At 38.3% G+C, this 13,447-nt stretch overlaps 1 protein-coding gene across 1 annotated transcript in view; it reads right to left on the bottom strand.

Annotated features, from left to right (window-relative positions):
• TAF4B (TATA-box binding protein associated factor 4b) overlaps window positions 1–13,447 on the bottom strand; it is a 204,762-nt gene that overhangs the window by 141,289 nt on the left and 50,026 nt on the right. The window contains exons 2-5 of the mRNA XM_043975081.1: window positions 12,564–12,706; window positions 8,803–9,057; window positions 1,143–1,304; window positions 884–1,006 (exon numbers count right to left, since the gene is read on the bottom strand). Coding sequence (XP_043831016.1) covers window positions 884–1,006; window positions 1,143–1,304; window positions 8,803–9,057; window positions 12,564–12,706 — 683 coding nt within the window. The remainder of the gene's footprint in view (window positions 1–883; window positions 1,007–1,142; window positions 1,305–8,802; window positions 9,058–12,563; window positions 12,707–13,447) is intronic.

Raw genomic sequence — 13,447 nt, 5'->3', positions numbered from 1 at the left:
ATTCCTCTCACTAAGCCTGACTCAGTTTCCAATATGTTCAGTGGCATGGACGTATATCCCATCCACCTATTTTAAGCCTGGCATACTGCATATGCTGTATATATTGCTCAATGGTAATCCCCATAATTATCTCAGATGTCATGATAAATACAGTGTTGGATTTGGCCTTGACATCTGTTACCAATTATATTAGATTTTTAAATTTCTCATAATGGCATGAGGATAATAAGGTAAATGATACAAAAGGTGATGAAATGAAGATTTTTTAAAAATTCTTATCTTCTCAATTCAAGTTTTTAAGAACTTTCATTATTTGATTTGATTACTGGCAAAGCTATTTTTTACTGTTTCATCAAGGAAAACCTGTACCTAGAAGAAACAAAAGGGGGAATGTGATGAAATAATGAGATTTAGCAGATACTCAAAGACCCACCTGGATATTAATCTAGACTGATTGAATCAAGTGAGAGTGATTAACTGCTGATTAGCCTACTTCAGGTTAACTGGATTGTAATCACAACTTGAGAACACCTTCAGAACCAATGGATTTGGATGACACCAACCAATCAGCTTGAAGCAGTGTGTAAGGACCACCTCTGTTCCAGACCTATAAAAAGCTTCCACAATCAGTTTGCTGGAGAGAGTTCGTGATTGAAGCAGGCTTGGGGCAGAGGATTTGAGGAAGAACCAGACCAGGCTAGAACTCTAGGCTAAATAGGCTTTTTTCTTAACTTTCTGAACTCCATGGGAATATCTGTATGCTTTAATAAATGTTTAATGCCCAAGGACTGGTGCCAAAGCTTCTAATTTAAGGCGACCACAATTTAGATTTTAAACATCACACACCCCAAAATACAGGGAGGAAGAAAAATAAAGAACTTACCAATAAGTTTTCAACAAGCTTCTTCACATTCTTCCCCATTTCTGGGGACTGAGATCCACCACATGCTAGTTTTATCAACATTGCAAGGAAGTTCTTGCATTTTGTCACATTCTCCAACATTTCCTAGTTATAAAGAAAAAAGGATAAAACACTACAATAAGTACAGGTATTCATCTTTAGATAACAGATTATGGAAATCAAGGAAAATAATAAATAAATAAATAAATAAATAAATAAATAATCATAAAGTAAGTATTACCACAGAGATACTAGGCTGTACAGCTGCTGGGGCCTCAATTTTCTGGGTGCTTTCTTGGGAGGGGGTTGCTGGTGTTCCAATAACTGAAGGCTTCAGAGCAGTTACAGTATTCAAAGGCTGCACTGAAGTAACTGTGACAACATTGGCTGGTGCAGCCACAGACTGAAAAGAGAAAGAATGGTTGGTTACATTTTGGCACGAGTAACACTCTCCTCTAACGATGGGGAGTGGCATCTCACTCTACCCTTGATGTGCCACTAAAACACTTCCACGACTACCAAAAGCTACAGGTCATTCTTGATAAAAATATAGCTTGTTATGAAAAAAATACTGCTTTTTTTTCCATTAAGTATAAAAGCACACAGAGTATGCAATTTTTCTAAATAGGGGCAGCTAGATGGCCCAGTGGATAGAGCACCAGCCCTGGATTCAGGAGTACCTAAGTTCAAATCTGACCTCAGACACTTAACACTTACTAGCTGTGTGACCCTGGGCAAGTCGCTTAACCCCAATTGCCTCACCAAAAACAAAAAACAAACAAAAAAAATCTTCTAAATTAAGTCCACAAAGGAATCGTTTCAATCATGTCATTCACTTGATTTCATTCTGAAAAGTAATTTTCCTCTTTTGACTGAAATGAGACATGATTCTAGCACCATCTGCAGGATATAAAGGAAATATATAAAAATATTGATGTTAGGTAGCAAGTTTCTTTTTTAAAAACATCAGATAAGGGAAAACATTATTACATTTTTAAGAACAAAAATCAGATATAAAGACATAATACATGCAGAAATGTCCAAGTTTGAACAATTGTAGCTTATGGGGAAAAAAAGAAGACATGCAATTCTAATCTGATTATTGAAACTACATTTGTAAAGATGTCCCAGGATTTAAGATTTATAATGATATGTTCCTCATAGAGATTTTATTCAAAAACAAATAACAGGTCAAAGAAACCCCAATGCATACATTGAAAAACTACTGCACAAACCATATATACAGAAGTACTTTTTTTTTTTAGTGAGGCAATTGGGGTTAAGTGATTTGCCCAGGGTCACACAGCTAGTAAGTGTTAAGTGTCTGAGGCCGGATTTGAACTCAGGTACTCCTGACTCCAGGGCCAGTGCTCTATCCACTGCGCCACCTAGCTGCCCCCAGAAGTACATTTATGAAAAAGGAATGTATTTTTTGAAAGACTATCACATACACATTTAAGTACAAGTCCCTTAATATAAACCATTGTCTTATGGCTCTGTCTCTCTCTTTATATGTCAGGGGCTCTTAACCTAAAGTCCATTAATGTGCTTTATTTTTTAACATTGATAACTATTTCAATAATTGGTTTACTTTTCAATTCTGTGTATTTTTAATGCATTTTTTCTCCTGAGGAGGGGTCCATAGGCTTCACAAGACTATCAAAGGAGTCCAAGGCACAATAAAAGGTTAAAAATCCCTAACATGGGGGGGACTTTTGATTACACGGACATCAATGTGAGCTCTTTCACTGCCAAGAGTGTTGCTAACAAGTAATTTGCTGTATTGCCTCAATATTGTCATACATCTAGAGGGAAAGGGGAAAAAGGGGAAAGGGGAAGGGGGAGAGAGAGAGGAAGGGAAGAACCACTATCCCAGATCTTAATCTCACCCATAAGGAGAAACTAGTTACTTGCATAGAAATGATTTTCTTTTTGATCTAGGCTCATGATCTCACTTAGGTAGGATACTATATCTACCAGGGCCTATCTGCAACCTATGTGAGTCATATGTATTGTTAGTTAGAGACAGAACTCAAATCCATGTCCTTCCCATTGCTGAATCCAGCTCTCATTCAGCCAAGCCAGGCTGCCTTTCTAGTGTTCCTAACAGAGAAAAGCAAACCGGGAGCAGCTGGGTGGCAGAGTGGATAAAGCACCAGCCCTGGATTCAGGAGGACCTGAGTTCAATTCTGGCCACAGACACTTGACACTTACTAGCTGTGTGACCCTGGGCAAGTCATTTAACCCTCATTGCCCCCACCCCAAATTAAATTTGAGAGAGAGAGAGAGAGAGAGAGAAGGAAACCTGAGCACAGTTGGACAACTAGCTAGATTGGGATAGAACATTAAATGTACAATGTGAAAGAACACTGGCTCTATAATCAGAAAACATGGATCCAAAACCCAAAATCAATGCTTACTTAATGCATCATCTGGGGCAAGTCCTTTAAACCTTTCCCCTATTCTCTACTTTAGTTTCCTCAACTATAAAATAAAAGGTTGGAACTAGATGACTTTTTATAATCAATGATCTGCAAGAAAAGGAGAAACAAAGCTCAATAATGAAATTCAAAAGAAAAGAAAACAATTCTGATGAGAAAGAAAAGGGAGAAGGGGGATCTAAAAAGACTTAGGGAGACATGGGGAATTTATCAACTAATTTAAATTTTTTTGAAAGGCAAGTACAAGAGATGGAAAGATGGCTGAGTAACAGGGAGTCAATGTAAGAACTCTAACAATGCTGTAATACGGGAATATAAACAGAAAGAACAAGAAACAAAAATGAACACTGCATAATTATCATGATCAAGTTTGGTCAAGGAGAAGAGATGGGATAGGTATGAAATATTCTCAGACATCCTAGACGTACTAGAAGATTCTGCTTACTTAAAATTCTTTATTTCTTCTTTTTTATCCTGTTATAAAGGAGAGGGATGATTGGGTAAGGGAGAGGGAAGATGAATCTGTTTTTGAATATATTCAAAAACAGAAGGTAAGCTACAAAAGGTAACAATAAAAATAAAAATTTTTAAAGTGTCAGTAGTGAATGAAAAAGAATTTATTAAGTGCTTATGTACCACACACTGTGCTAAGTTCTGAGGATACAAATACAAAAGCAAATATAGTATCTGCCTTCAAAAACCTCACATTCTAATGAGACAGTACCCAGAAGAGACTGAAATCAATTCAGTCAGGAAAGTTACATGGATGGTTAGCGAGATCATTAAGGAGTAGAGTGACACACCTTATCCAGAAAGAAAGTAGGATAAGCAAGCATCAGTTGGGGGGAGGGGTAGGAAAGGGGGACTGGGAAATCCCCAGGAAGAAGATTCTCCAGGGAATAGTCTATAGTGTGGGCAACTGAGAAGTTGGAAAAGCTTCAGAAGAGAAGGCCAGGGAACAGGGAGTGCTAAAGCTCAAAATAAATAAGATCAGGCTGGCAAAGGATATTAAGGAGAATGGGGAAAAAGCTGCTTTTAGCTATGTTGCACTATACTAGAAACAGATGATCAAAAAGGGGTTAAGAATCCTATGTGGAGAAGGTTCATGGCAGAAAGAAGGCATCACCACTCAGTTCTTTCTTCACTTCTGGATTGGGGGGGTGGGGGGAGAAGAAATGTTTGGACTAGAAAATATAAATCAGTAACTAATAGGGAGCTGAAATTCAAAGTGCACAGGGAAATAGTAAGATAGCAATTAGCTACCCTTGAAAAATGCAAGTCTCTTCTCAAACCCTGGAGTAAGAGATATGGCAGAATGGTTTAAAGTCCTGGATCTGTGGTTCTCTAAATGTGGCTCAGGGACCTGGGGGGGTATCGATACTCAAGACCTTTTCAAGAAGTCATGAGATCAAAACTGTTTTCTAATATAGTAAATATTTATAGATATAACCCACATAAACAAAAACTTTTGGGGGGAAGAAGGATAGAGGAAGGACCGTAGGGGAAAGAGGTGTCTTCCTGGGACCAAAAAAATTTGAGAATGGCTGCCTTAGATAAAACAGAGACAGCACTTTTATCAAACCTACAGATATATGATATAAGAAGTTCTAATACACTGAAAGAGTAAGAATCCAAAAGGATCTCCAAAGATGAGAGAGAGAACTGGACTAGATCTCACAAGATAAATCATAATCATTTAAAACTATCTTTACACGTAATTGGGAAAAAAATGAAATAAAATACTATAACCCCCCCCAAAAAAACCCATAATCTTAAACCTGGGTTAAAAAAAACAACTGGGGGCAGCTAGGTGGCACAGTGGATAAAGCACAGGCCCTGGATTCAGGAGGACATGAGTTCAAATCCAGGCTCAGACACTTAACACTTACTAGCTGTGTGACCCTGGGCAAGTCACTTAAACCCTCATTGCCCCACCCCAAAAAAATTTCATTAGGAAAAAAAAAACAACTAAAAACAGACAAAATACACAAATACAACAGAAAAGACACAGCTAGAGTATGAAAAAAATATGGAGGCTTCAGTGGACTATGTCCAGAATAGGACAGTGTTAAATACAGACACACACACACACACACACACACACCCCTTGAGAGAAACAAGCGGGGCAGCTACATGGTGCAGTGGATAGAGCACCAGCCCTGGAGTCAGGAGGACCTGAGTTCAAATCTGGCCTTAGACACTTAACACTTACTAGCTATGTGACCCTAGGCAAGTCACTTAACCCCAACTGCCTCACCAAAAAAAGAGAGAGAGAGAGAGAGAGAAGCACACAGCACCGAGAGAATGAAGGAAATGATAGCCCTGGTAGACTCTACATCTGGAGATGTTCAATTCTAGGCAATACACCATAGGAAGGATTTTATTCAGAAAGCTTCAGAAGGAGGGGAACCAGCACAGCAATGGGTAGGCCTGGAGATAATGCTATATGTACATTTATTAAAGGAAATTGGAGCTATTTAGCCTTGTTACGTCTACAAATGAATGAAATTCGTCACCAGGAAAGGGATTAGACTTCTGGTTGGCTAATTCGTTTTTGCTTTTGTACCCCTAGTACCCAATTCAGGGCCTTGAATAGAGTAGGCACTTTTAAAAATCTTTGTTAAAATGAACCTAGAGATAGAAAGAGCAGTAAGAGACAGCACCCGGCAGGACAGTGGAAGAACAAACTTTTAAATAAACATCTCTCTAGAAGTGGAAGGGGCTGCTTTTGGAGATGGTGAGTGCCTCTTAGAGACCTTCAAAGAAAAGCTGGGTGACCATCTTTAGGGGGTCATACAGCCAGGCTTCTTTTTCACATATGTATTGGATTAGACTGCCTCTGAGGTCCCTCCCAACTCGACTGTGAGTATGTGATTGAAATTCAGTAAGTTCTCTTCATGGTCTTTCTTTCTGTGTAGCAACTATACGTTAAGTCAAAATAACAGAAATCACCTATGACTTTAGCTGATGACCATTTTATGAAAACACTCCCTTTCTGTCAGGGCTCTTCCTCTTTCTCACTGCCCAGGACAACCCAATGAAACTTCCACCTAGCAGAGAAGAAACCAGAAGGTGAACCTCAAGAAACTTGTGGCTCAGTAGAACCTATTACTCAGAGTGTGGGGAGCCTTAATAGCACCTTTTGTTTTTCTGATAAGGCAACTAAGTGGCATGGTAGAGTGCTTAGCTCAGAGTCGAGGAGACCCGAGTTCAAATCCAGCTGCATACACTTACTAGCTGTGTAAGCCTGGGCAAGTTACTTAAATATCTGTGTGTCTCAGTTTCCTCAACAGTAAAATGGGGATATATATCAATGAGATAATACTTGTAAAGTGCTCAGCCCAGTGGCTGGCACATATTAGGCAACATATGTGGATGATGTAGGGGCTAGAATTTGAGGTCTGGAGCCAGTAATTTGAGTTGAATAAAAAAAAAAATTTAGCAGGTAAAACTAAAATTGAATGTGAGACTATTTTATGAATCTGAAAATCACAGATTCAAAAATGACCATACTATAATTAGAAATATTGATCTTTCTTCCTTTTTTTCCCTTCACAAATTAATTGTCCATCACTAAAGAATGAATAGACACACAAAGAATTATTTGTATATTATCCAGCATAAATAGGTATTTTTCCTCCCAGCTCAAATATCATTATCAACAACTACAGCATAACAAGAAAATACTCCTTGAATTCCTTGAGGGACAGGGAAAGAAAATATTTTAAAATTCCTTATAAAATATTTTTTGCCTTTAAATTTACATAAAAATCCTTAATGGCTTTCATATCTACTTCTAATTTTCCATCAAGAAATTTTTTAAAACCTACAGGAGTGCTGATTTTCTCCAAAAGGTGGACATGAGGACTTTTTCTAAACTTCATTTTCTGAACTTAAATACTATGTCATGTAACATCCTTTTTGATCTCTGAAGTAATTCATGTCAAAAGAGGCATCAATTCCACTCTGAAGTGTCATGTCCTACCAACAGTCATAACCCTACTCTAGGTTTCACTTGTTTTAGTCAAGAGATCTAAACATGACATTTAGTTGTCTTCTCTCTCCTATACAAAGCACATGGTACAGCTATTAATTTAGGCACAGAATTATCTCAGTTTCCAAGGTCCAACACTACTTCCCTCGTTATATCACCACTGTCAATACTACCACGCTAATCCCTAGACACCAATAAGTAACTACCAGACCAATGGCTATGCTTGAATTAATTAGTACAAAAGTTCTCCAAACTAAGCCAGCTAATTCCTCTAAAGTATTTCTATTCTTTTCTAGCCATTTACAAATTTATCCTGCAGCTTTAACAACTGCTTCCAAGTTCAAGTGGTTGGCTTGGGACTGAATTACTCATGCATTCAAGTAAGACTAAAGGTAACCAAAGTTCACCTACCACCATTTACAATTCTACTAAAAATGTTCAGTTTGATACTTACAAGAAGGAAGTTGAATTTTACAACCATTTGTGCTAAGAGAGGTTTTCCCCACATATTTCACATTAATGGTATTATATATGGCAATTATTTTTCCCCCAAACCAAAGTCTCTAGTTTAGCCCTCTGAAATCAATGTAAATATCTGCCACCAAACAATCATATAATGAATTGGTTTCCAAAGAAAAGGACAGTTAACTTTTAGGGACCTATCTTCACATAATTAACTTTTTCTAAATACTTAAGCATTTATACAGATTATACACCAGGCTAACTTCTGCCAGGCCCAAAAGCTATTCTGATTCTATTAACCAAGGCACTGCAGAAAGAATGGTGGATTCAAAAACCCTGGGTTCCTCACACTTATTATTAGCTGGGTGACTTTGGGCAAATCACATTTCACAGCCTCATTTTCCTCAACTTTGAAATGAGATCCATACTCCTTATGCAACTTACTTCACATAACTGTCCATTAAAAATGCACTTTGTTGGGGGCAGCTAGGTGGCGCAGTGGATAAAGCACCGGCCTTGGATTCAGGAGGACCTGAGTTCAAATCCAGCCTCAGACACTTGACACTTAACTAGCTCTGTGACCCTGGGCAAGTCACTTAACCCTCAGTGCCCTGCCCAAAAAAAAAAAAAGAAAAAAGAAAAATGCACTTTGTAAATCTTATATGTGTGAGCTATCACTACTTTTTTGTTTGGTTGGTTGTTTTTTTTTAGTGAGGCAATTGGGGTTAACTGACTTGCCCAGGGTCACACAGCTAGTAAGTGTTAAGTGTCTGAGGCCGGATTTGAACTCAGGTACTCCTGACTCCAGGGCCGGTGCTCTATCCACTGCGCCACCTAGCTGCCCCATCACTACTTTTAAGTGATTTACTTGGCCAGAATCAAAGAACTGCCCCAAATAGCTAGTTTATATGGATAGCATGAGAACAGTCACTCACCTAGCATACTTTTACCATATATTACACAGATTATAACACAGATATAGTTAAGAGAAAGTCAGAACCTACCTGTACTATGGAAGGTTTCTGGAAGGAAGTCACCACAGTACTTCCTAACTGTGCCACAGTTTTCACAGGAGCAGCAACTGCCTTAATGGGTGTCACTGCCTTGACTGAGGCCACTGCCGTGACTGGAGCCACTGCCGTGACTGAGGCCACTGCTGTGACTGGAGCCACTGCCTTGACTGGAGCCACTGCCGTGACTGGAGCCACTGCTCTGACCTGAGCCACTGCCACTTTCTTAATTAATTGTGTACCAGAGTTCTGAAAATAAAATAAAAAGATATATAGAATCATTAGGATTTGGAAGAGTTCAGTAAGAAAACAAGCATTTAAGGATCTGTAAAGAGCTGTAATCTTTCAAACACCTGTGGGTTTCTCCCCACCCAATGTTTTCCCTCTTCCCCACCCAGTCCTGTACTAGACCACCTCTGCTCTACCTGGGTTCCTTCCTCCCTTGCAGAGCACATTTTGTTTTGCCTCTCCCTCTCTGGAACCCCTCATTCATCTTAATTTTTCTTTGCTGAAAGTTATTCTTTCTAGGAAATTGATACCTACTTGTTTTTAATTTAATTGATACCTACTTGTTTCAATGAGACCCTTTCCTTCCCAATAAGACAAGTGACCCTCTTATATATTAGGGATAATCCTGCTATGTGCAACCAATCCAGACATCCCCACAAACTGGGGAAGAGAAATGAAAGCCTGACATAACTAGGGTATCGGGTCTAGATGAATGCTCTTCAAAAGATCATTAGTTTTCTTCTTCCTGATATGACACCACAATCAGCTCACCAAAGCCTAGGCTTCAGCAGGGCCAAGTTTCAAATGTATTCTTGCCTCTCAGGTAACTGTGATACTTTGGCCTCTTGAGGTTTCTTCTATGTCCCCCTCACCCACCCCTTTAATCTCTGTCCCACTAAATATCTCAGTTTAAGCACCTGCTCTTAGCTGAGGTCAAAAGCTCCTGTAATGTAATGTAAGACAACATACATTTTTAGCATTATTGACTGGTTTGAACTCCCAAAAAAGCCAGGGCAATGGAATGAGACAGGACCTAAGTCCATAGGCAGAAATTATGTTTCATATATGGTTTTAAAATGACATTCAAAGAACATAACCTGAGTGCTCTAGCTCAATGCAATCTTAAATTGTGGCAGTCATCCAAAAAACCAACAAAAAACCACAGAAGTCTTCTCTATTTTTCATTTCTATTTGGAATAAAAATTTCAATGCAAAATTTCTAATAAAAATATTTACAAGCTAAGGTGGAGAGCATAGGATCATAGTTTTGAACTGGAAGGGACCTTAGAAACCATTTAATCCAACCTCCTCATATGTAGATGAAGAAACTAGGGCCTAGAAGTAAAGTGACTTGTACAGAGTCACAGTTACTAAGTGACCAAGACTGAATTTGAATTCAAGTCCTCTGATTCCAAAGCCAGTGCACTTTCTACAATGCCACAGAGTGGGTTTTTCTTCACTTCAAACTATACAAATTCAATGTTTATTAAATACCTACTATGTGCCAGGAACAGTGCCAAGCACTAGAAATACAAAACAAAAATGAAATACTTCCTGCCTTCCAGAAGCTTACCTTCTACTGGGGGAAACAACATTTACACTTTGCAGAGGAGGTTCTCCTTCAGGTATGGGTTGGGTCAGATGGCCTTGGAGGTTCCCTTCCAACTCAGAGTCTGTGATTCAAATTATATGTGATAACACTCAGCTACTCTCATCTTTGTCTCTCAAGCATGTAGGTATTATTTAGTTATTTGTCTCACCTACTTACATGTAGGCTCCTCTATTACTTATATTTTTATACTACCCTCCACAGGTTTTGCGAATAGAATCTCCACTCAGATTGAACTGAATTCAATCTCTGCCAACACCTGAAACTCAATATGATCATAACTACCCACCACCACAAAAACAAAAATGAAAAAAACAACAACAACAAAACAAAACATAACATAACACACCCCTGCCCTTCTTTCTAATTTCCCTATTCATGGAGATGGTACAACCATTCAATTTCATGTCAAGTCCTATTTTTTATAGGGCTTTTCTCTAATGGGCTCTGGGGCTGAAAATAATCTTAGACATCATCTAGATCAGGGATTCCCAAATGTTTTCCATTCCATACCCCCACCCCTCAGTGTTCAGTAAACTTTTCTGTACCCCCAATTCAACATGAAAGAAAACAGATTCAGTTTCCCATGCATTCATTGCAGGTGGAAAATGAGATTAATTTCCAAAGGATAATGCTATCATATATCAATTATTTCCATAACTCCTTAAGAAGCGTCTCATACCTCTTGAGGATATGTGTACCTCAGGATGGGAACCCCTTGATCTAAATCAGTTTCTACATTTTAAAGAGCAAAACACTTAGTGCTAGAGAGAGGCTATAGTCCTGGTAGTATAAGGAGCATAGCCAGGCAGGAATGAAAGCTCTGCACTCTTACCAGTCTTAACTACTGTTATCTTGGTTCATGTTCTCAGTGCTCAGCTACTGGTTGGAATCCCTTCCTCCCATCTCTCCCTCTTCTCCTTTGCACAGTTCCCAAAGTGATCTTCCTAATGCACATAAGGATCTCTCTCCCATTCAAAAGCCATAAGCGACTTTCCATTTTGTCTTCAAAATAAAGTGTAACTCTTTAGACAAGCAATGAAGATCCTCCACAAACTGGGTGCAATCTACCTATCTACCTTTATTTCATACTACTCCCAGGACCATACTGTACTGCTCCATACAAACTTGCCTTCTAGCCAGTCTTTCACCTTGGTCTGTTCCTTTGCACTTTCCCCCATTCCCATGTTGACCCTTTTTACATCTCGGCATGTTAAAATCATTCTTTTCCTTCAAAGTTCTAGTCAGGTGTTACCTACTCCATCCCCGATAGCTACCATATATCTGTGCTGTTTTCCCTCCCACCCCACCCCACCCCCAAAGGTAAAGTGATATTTAAGATTCTCAAAAGACATAAGCAAATAGAACGTTTTTTGAAAGGTTTCTATCAAAAATATTTTAAATGCTTTTGCACTTAAAGGGGTATAAGTTCTAGATGTCTAAAAAAATTCACCTTTTATGTGGATATTCCAACACACACACACACACACACACACACACACACACACACACACACACACACACACACACACACCCCAATTCATCTGGCACTAACTATACCAAAAAAAAAAAAAAAAAAAAAAAATCAGCATTTCCTTAAAAAAAAAAAATAATAGGGCAGCTAGGTGGCGCAGTGGATAAAGCACCCTGGATTCAGGAGGACCTGAGTTCAAATCTGACCACAGACACTTGGCACTTACTAGCTGTGTGACCCTGGGCAAGTCACTTAACCCTCATTGCCCCGACCCCCCAAAAGTAATAGCTGTAATATATATGTGACATATGTGTACTGTGTGTAGCATGTTGTGATATATGTACATGCATGCCATAAATATATGAAACTGAACTACTTCCATGATCAAAAGTCAAAGTACATTAAAGTGTATGGTTTGTTTGGTTTTTTAATGAAAAAAATGAACTTGCTATAAAGAATTACTTTAAAATCCTTAAGTAAAAAGAAAATTGACTTTTGGTTATTTAAGCAATTACTAAAAAAATAAAGCTGTTAAGTGAACATTTTCAGGGTAATACATGGTTCATTCAAATCAACTGTCTACTAAAGGCAGTTTCACTATAATGAACTATTAAGTGTAATATCTCACTTCTCAGAGAACTGATAATGAGTGAGTCTGCTTACCGGCACAGTACAGATTTTGACTGCATGGGTACTTGATGGCACTGTTGCTCTTACATTCACAGGGCTTGGCGTTTCAGCTTGAGCTAATGCTTGCTGGGACACCAACATCAGCTGACCACTGTTACTTCTTATTAGAACAGTTCCTGTAAATGAGAGAAAGTTTCAAGCTCTGACATCAAGACATCTCCAAGGCAGCACTTTATAGGAGCTTATCTACTCATAAGTATGCTCCAAGTATGCTTTCTCCTTTAAAATTTGGTTAACATGTTAAGTTTTTTTAACCACAAATATTAGTAAATTAATCACTCAAAGAATGACTATAATAACTTTTTTTGTTACAAGGAAAGGTTCAAGGGGGACAGAGAAGAAGAATATGTAAGTAAATTACACCAACTTTAAAAAAATTAGACCAGCAAAAAAAATCTAGGCATCTTCATCCTACTCTCCCAAGTTTTTCTGCTTAAGCTAAGTTTTATTAAAGATTTATTAAGTGGCTACTCTGTACACAGTCTGTGTTTAAGAGCTAAGCTTTCACTATTATGCAATTTTGGTACTCTGATAATATTAGTTACCCAAGACTTATGCGGATGATCTATTTAAGTAGAGGAACTTTATACATTGCTCCTCCAACTTCTTCACCTCTCAGATATTTCAATGCTTTAAAAAAATGTCTCCACCAAAGAAAACATACTAATAATGTGTGCGTTTTGTTGGCCCTCAGGGGATCTAATCTCTCTGCTAGGGATTTTCCAAAGCAGTAAAACAGGGTTTTAAATAATAACATTAGAAAAATGCAAGAGCTTGGTACACAAATATCTACCTACAGTAAATTACTTGATTGGAAGAATACCAATAATAATTGCTCATTGTAAATTTTAGATCCA

This window comes from Dromiciops gliroides, chromosome 1, assembly GCF_019393635.1.
Source record: "Dromiciops gliroides isolate mDroGli1 chromosome 1, mDroGli1.pri, whole genome shotgun sequence".
Classification (NCBI taxonomy): Eukaryota; Metazoa; Chordata; class Mammalia; order Microbiotheria; family Microbiotheriidae; genus Dromiciops; species Dromiciops gliroides.
Note: the sequence above shows the minus strand (reverse complement) of the source record. Positions and strands in the feature narration are given on the sequence as shown.